This window comes from Sinocyclocheilus rhinocerous, unplaced genomic scaffold (genome assembly GCF_001515625.1).
Source record: "Sinocyclocheilus rhinocerous isolate Xijiao unplaced genomic scaffold, SAMN03320098_v1.1 scaffold852, whole genome shotgun sequence".
NCBI lineage: Eukaryota > Metazoa > Chordata > Actinopteri > Cypriniformes > Cyprinidae > Sinocyclocheilus > Sinocyclocheilus rhinocerous.
This window is the reverse complement of record NW_015626422.1, coordinates 406,428-412,214: the sequence shown is the minus strand read 5'-3', so window position 1 is coordinate 412,214 and position 5,787 is coordinate 406,428. Positions and strand designations below refer to the sequence as shown.

Below are 5,787 nucleotides of genomic sequence, written 5' to 3'. Positions count from 1 at the left end.
CTCGCGATTCTGACTTTGCGTCTCGCGATTCTGACTTTGCGTCTCGCGATTCTGGCTCTGCGTCTCGCGATTCTGACTTTACGTCTCACGATTCTGACTTTGCGTCTCGCGTTTCTGACTTTACGTCTCACGATTCTGACTTTGCGTCTCGCGATTCTGACTGTGCGTCTCACGATTCTGACTGTGCGTCTCACGATTCTGGCTCTGCGTCTCGTGATTCTGACTTTACGTCTCGCGATTCTGACTTTGCGTCTCACGATTCTGACTTTGCGTCTCACGATTCTGACTTTACGTCTCACGATTCTGACTTTATCCTGCCATCACTGCTCGCGATTCTGACTCTACGTCTCGCTATTCTGACTTTACGTCTCGCGATTCTGACTTTACGTCTCGCGATTCTGACTCTGTGTCTCGCGATTCTGACTCTGCGTCTCGCGATTCTGACTCTGCGTCTCGCGATTCTGGCTCTACGTCTAGCTATTTTGACTTTACGTCTCGCGATTCTGACTCTGCGTCTCGCGATTCTGACTCTGCGTCTCGCGATTCTGACTCTGCGTCTCGCGATTCTGACTCTGCGTCTCGCGATTCTGACTCTGCGTCTCGCGATTCTGACTCTGCGTCTCGCGATTCTGACTCTGCGTCTCGCGATTCTGACTCTGCGTCTCGCGATTCTGACTCTGCGTCTCGCGATTCTGACTCTGCGTCTCGCGATTCTGACTCTGCGTCTCGCGATTCTGACTCTGCGTCTCGCGATTCTGACTCTACGTCTCGCGATTCTGACTCTGCGTCTCGCGATTCTGACTCTGCGTCTCGCGATTCTGACTTTACGTCTCGCGATTCTGACTTTGCATCTCGCTTTTCTGACACTGCATCTCGCGATCTCACGATTCTGACTTTACGTCTCACAATTCTGACTTTGCATCTCGCTTTTCTGACACTGCATCTCGCGATTCTGACTTCACGTCTTGCGATTCTGACTCTGCATCTCGCGATTCTGACTTTACGTCTCGCGATTCTGACTTTGCGTCTTGCGTTTTGTCCTCTTGACGACTTTTGTTCTCAGAACTGTGAGTTAAAATCTCCAAATTGCAAGTTATAAACTCGTAATTCTAAGTTTCTGACTTTTTTTCCTCAGAATTGCGAGTTTATATCTCACAATTTTCTAAGAACTGTTTGAAGTGTCAGTGCGTTTTGGTGATTTTTAATGGATGTATGAAGTCAGTTCTGCTCAAGTTCACACAGAATCACATGAACCATTAACATGACTCACTAACTAACCACTAACCTAACTTAATCTTAAACATCTATTGATTCAGCATCTAAAACCCAACAAACTTCCTTTTGCATCTTTCTTTACAACAAATGACTCTTGATTTGATCTTTTTTCTAATGCAAGGTCATTCAGACATTTTTAAGTGTGCAAATACATTTGAGGCCACTGTTGTAATGTTGGGTTAGGGTTAGTCTCTGACAATTCTGAATGACAGCATCAACACGCCTGCGGTGGAAATGAGTTCAGGAGTCTGAGTAAAGAACCAGCACTAGCCTGATGCTTGAAAAGTTTAACTTTTCTGCATGGCAAAGCAAACCAGAGCTACACACACCAACGTACTTACAAAACCACCTACAAACATGGCAACGCAGACGAGGCGCTCGCCCACACACGCGTCAGTGATGAGCCATTAGCACACTTCACAAGAGCCCAAATATTATCCTGCAGAGGAAACACGCTGATGCGCTTGTGTCGCCTCCAGCTGGACTCCAATCGCTCTACCAGTTAGTGACCTAAAGCTTTGACCAGCGCACCAAACACACAGTTAATCTGATGGGGTGGCAGTGGACGGGTGGAAAGACCAGGAGCCAAAGGCCTCGTCCGAACCGAACCAAGATAACTGGTGTAAAGCTGGGAATTCATCAACGACTGCGAGTGTGATGCTGCTTTTATATAATAGGTCTGTAAACAAGAAGTCAACATGAAAAGCCAATAACATCCCAATTTATTTCCATAATTTTCCAATTTGCATGATCTACTTCTGTAATTGACATATTTCTGAGTGAAAAATGATATTTAACAACACAAAAAGTAACATGGGAAATTGACCAGAATCAAGCCATGTAGAGTGTAGGGATTGAAACAGAAAGAGGACTTCAATGAGAAAGCTATTACATTTTAATGAAAGATTATGAAAATAAACATTTGTCACGTTAGAATAATGTATGGAATAATAATTCTTGCACAATAAATATCAGGAACGTTCGCAGCAACAAATTTATTTCATGTTGACTTCACGTAATATAGAGTTACAGATATTTCAGACACAATATTGCAAGATATTTTATTTGCTTTTGCGTTAACACTTTACAATACAGTTCCAACTACATGAGTTAACTATGAAAAATACTTCTAAAGCATTTATTAATCTTAGTTGATGTTAGTTTCAATATTTATTAATACATTATTAAAATCAAAAGTTGCATTTTGTTAGTATTATTTAACAGACCAGAGCTAACATGAACAAACATTAACAAAGATTAATAAATGATGAACCAAAATCTATTGCTTATTGTTAGTTAATGTTATTTAATGCATTAAGTAATGAGATTTTAATGTAAAGTGTTACAGTTTGTGTTTAACCCTCATCTTATCTAAAAACACACTTTTTTAGGTTAGTTGTTATTTGCTTCTTTTACCCGTTTTTGCTTTGTATGCTTTGTATTTTTATTCTTCTGTTTTACTGTGTAAAGGGCATTGAGAAGCTACTTTAAAGGCGCTATATAAAATAAAGATTATTATTATTATTAACGTTATCAAATTGGACTAAAACTTACTGTCTTCACTCATACAGGGTATAACAACTTACCAAAAAATATGGATAAATTTTTTTTGCCCTTTTTTGGGATTTTGTCTTGTTACACTTGTGGTGTCAAAAATGATCGGCCTACTAAAATTGCTTAGAAGTCCCTCATTATGCTATATTATTACCAAATCTGGGATTCAATCTTTTTATTAACTTGTTTTCTTGTTTGCACAGGTTTTGTATATCTTTATGGAGCTGACTGATTGTAGGACTCATTGATCTGACCTCACTTTTTGAGTGAATATTGCCAAAATTATTCACAAATATTCTTTATTCATTCAAAAACTGAGGTGCATAAGCTCAGATCGATGAGGCCTAAGATCAATCAGCTCCAAAAAGAAATACAAAACCTGAAATACAAATTCAAGATTTGGTGATAAAAGATTTACGAGCAATTTTTTAAAAGCCAGTCATTTTTGACTAAAAACACTAAATTAAGTAGGGATATTCAGCACAAGAGTTAATCAATGAAAATAATTCAAAAAGACGTTATACGAAACATCCACACTTTGGAACTGTCGCTTGTCCAAATGAATTAGTGGAACAGAACTAGCAGTTAACTAACAATATAATAACACACCATCGTTCCTCAAGTCTCTGAAACATGGCAGCTGTCAGAGTCTCTCAGCTCAAACACGGTTTCACGTCCATCTGTGAGGATGAGAGCAGCTCCGTTTGAGATATCAGTGCAACATCTGTACATCTGAAATCACACCTACAAACTCCAGCTCTTCATGTTTCAAAACCAAACCGATTTTAAAGCACGCTGAGATGAAGTCCGTTACTAATGAAGAGTAATTCTTAAATTCCGTTGCATGATGAATAAAGTTATAAAATGCAAACAGCTTCAAACTGAAGGAGATTCAGCAGCTTTAGTCCTGCTTTATCGCCACTGAACACTGGTGAGAACTCATGGTGTCAAAGCCTTCACAACACCAACACACACGTCCTGACTGAGCATCGAAAAGACAGGCAGCTGTAGAAATTAAATCAGCGCACATCGATATCGAGTTATCGGAACGATCTAATGCTGATTGAGCAGGACCGTTCATGTCTGCAGGTGTTGTAGGAGATGATGATTCACTTACTTTTCTGTAGACTAGCATGTTGGGAGACTCGTCGGCCACACCGTTACTGCTCTGAGCACACGAGCTCGGCTGAGCCATACTGGAGCAGAGGAACGGCCAGAGCTGCTTCCGCCGGCGCCACTGGATACTCCTGACGGACAGACAGACAGATTACAGACAGATTACAGACAGAATACAGACAGACAGATAGACAGATTACAGAGAGAACACAGACAGACAGACAGATAGATAGATAGATAGATCAAATGATAAATAGAAACAATGAATGACAGACAAACAGATTACAGACAGATTACAGACAGAATACAGACAGATAGATAGATAGATAGATAGATAGATAGATAGATAGATCAAATGATAAATAGAAACAATGAATTACAGACAGACAGATTACAGATAGACAGATTAGACAGAATACAGACAGACAGATAGATAGAAAGATCAAATGATAAATAGAAACAATGAACGACAGACAGACAGATTACAGACAGAATACAGACAGACAGACAGAATACAGACAGACAGATAGATTACAGACAGAATACAGACAGAATAGACAGACAGATAGACAGACTACAGACAGACATATAGATAGATAGATCAAATGATAAATAGAAACAATGAATGACAGACAGACAGATTACAGACAGAATACAGACAGAATAGACAGAAAGATTACAGACAGAATACAGACAGACAGATAGACAGACTACAGACAGAATACAGACAGACATATAGATAGATAGATCAAATGATAAATAGAAACAATGAACGACAGACAGACAGATTACAGACAGAATACAGACAGAATATAGACAGACAGATAGATTACAGACCGAATACAGACAGAATAGACAGACAGATTACAGACAGAATACAGACAGACATATAGATAGATAGATCAAATGATTAATAGAAACAATGAATGACAGACAGACAGATTACAAACAGAATAGAGACAGAGAGACAGAATACAGACAGAATATAGACAGAGAGACAGAATACAGACAGAATATAGACAGAAAGACAGATTACAGACAGAATAGAGACAGAGAGACAGAATAGAGACAGAAAAATAGACAGATTACAGCCAGACTACAGACACATTACAGACAGAGTACAGACAGATTACAGACAGAATAGAGACAGAAAGACAGAATACAGACAGATAGATAGACAGATTACAGACACATTAGAGACAGAATACAGATTACAGACGGATTACAGACAGACAGTTAGATAAAATGATAAATAGAAACAATGAATGACAGACAGAGAGACAGATTACAGACTGAATATAGATAGATAGATAGATAGAATGACAGAGACAGACAGATTACAGACAGAATACAGATTATTGACAGACAGACAGATTATAGACAGAATAGACACATTACAGACAGACAGATTACAGACATATTACATACAGAATACAGATTACAGACAGACAGATACATCAAATGATAAATAGAAACAATGAACGACAGACAGACAGACAGATTACAGACAGACAGATTATAGACAGAATACAGACAGACAGACAAACAGACAGTAGATAGATAAATAGACAGACAGACAGATATACAGACAGACAGATAGATAGATAGATAGATAGATAGATAGATAAAACGATAAACAGAAACAATGAATGACAGACAGACGGATAGAGATGCTAAAGCTATTATGAGAATATAAAGCACAGATCCTGATGAAGACATTGATGGCAGCATACAGACTAGAGCTGCAATGAGGAATAAAGATGAAGAGTCTCACAGGCGATGTGATGATGGTGTCGTTCAGGAACACCTCCACACACACACACACACACACACACACACACA

The 5,787-nt window shown here is 39.0% G+C and overlaps 1 protein-coding gene across 1 annotated transcript in view; it reads right to left on the bottom strand.

Moving 5' to 3' along the window:
- Window positions 1–5,787, bottom strand: part of rgs7b (regulator of G protein signaling 7b) — a 51,228-nt gene that overhangs the window by 44,999 nt on the left and 442 nt on the right. Inside the window, exon 2 of the mRNA XM_016521461.1 lies at window positions 3,947–4,076. Within this exon, the coding sequence (XP_016376947.1) occupies window positions 3,947–4,024 (78 nt within the window). The 5' untranslated portion in view covers window positions 4,025–4,076. The remainder of the gene's footprint in view (window positions 1–3,946; window positions 4,077–5,787) is intronic.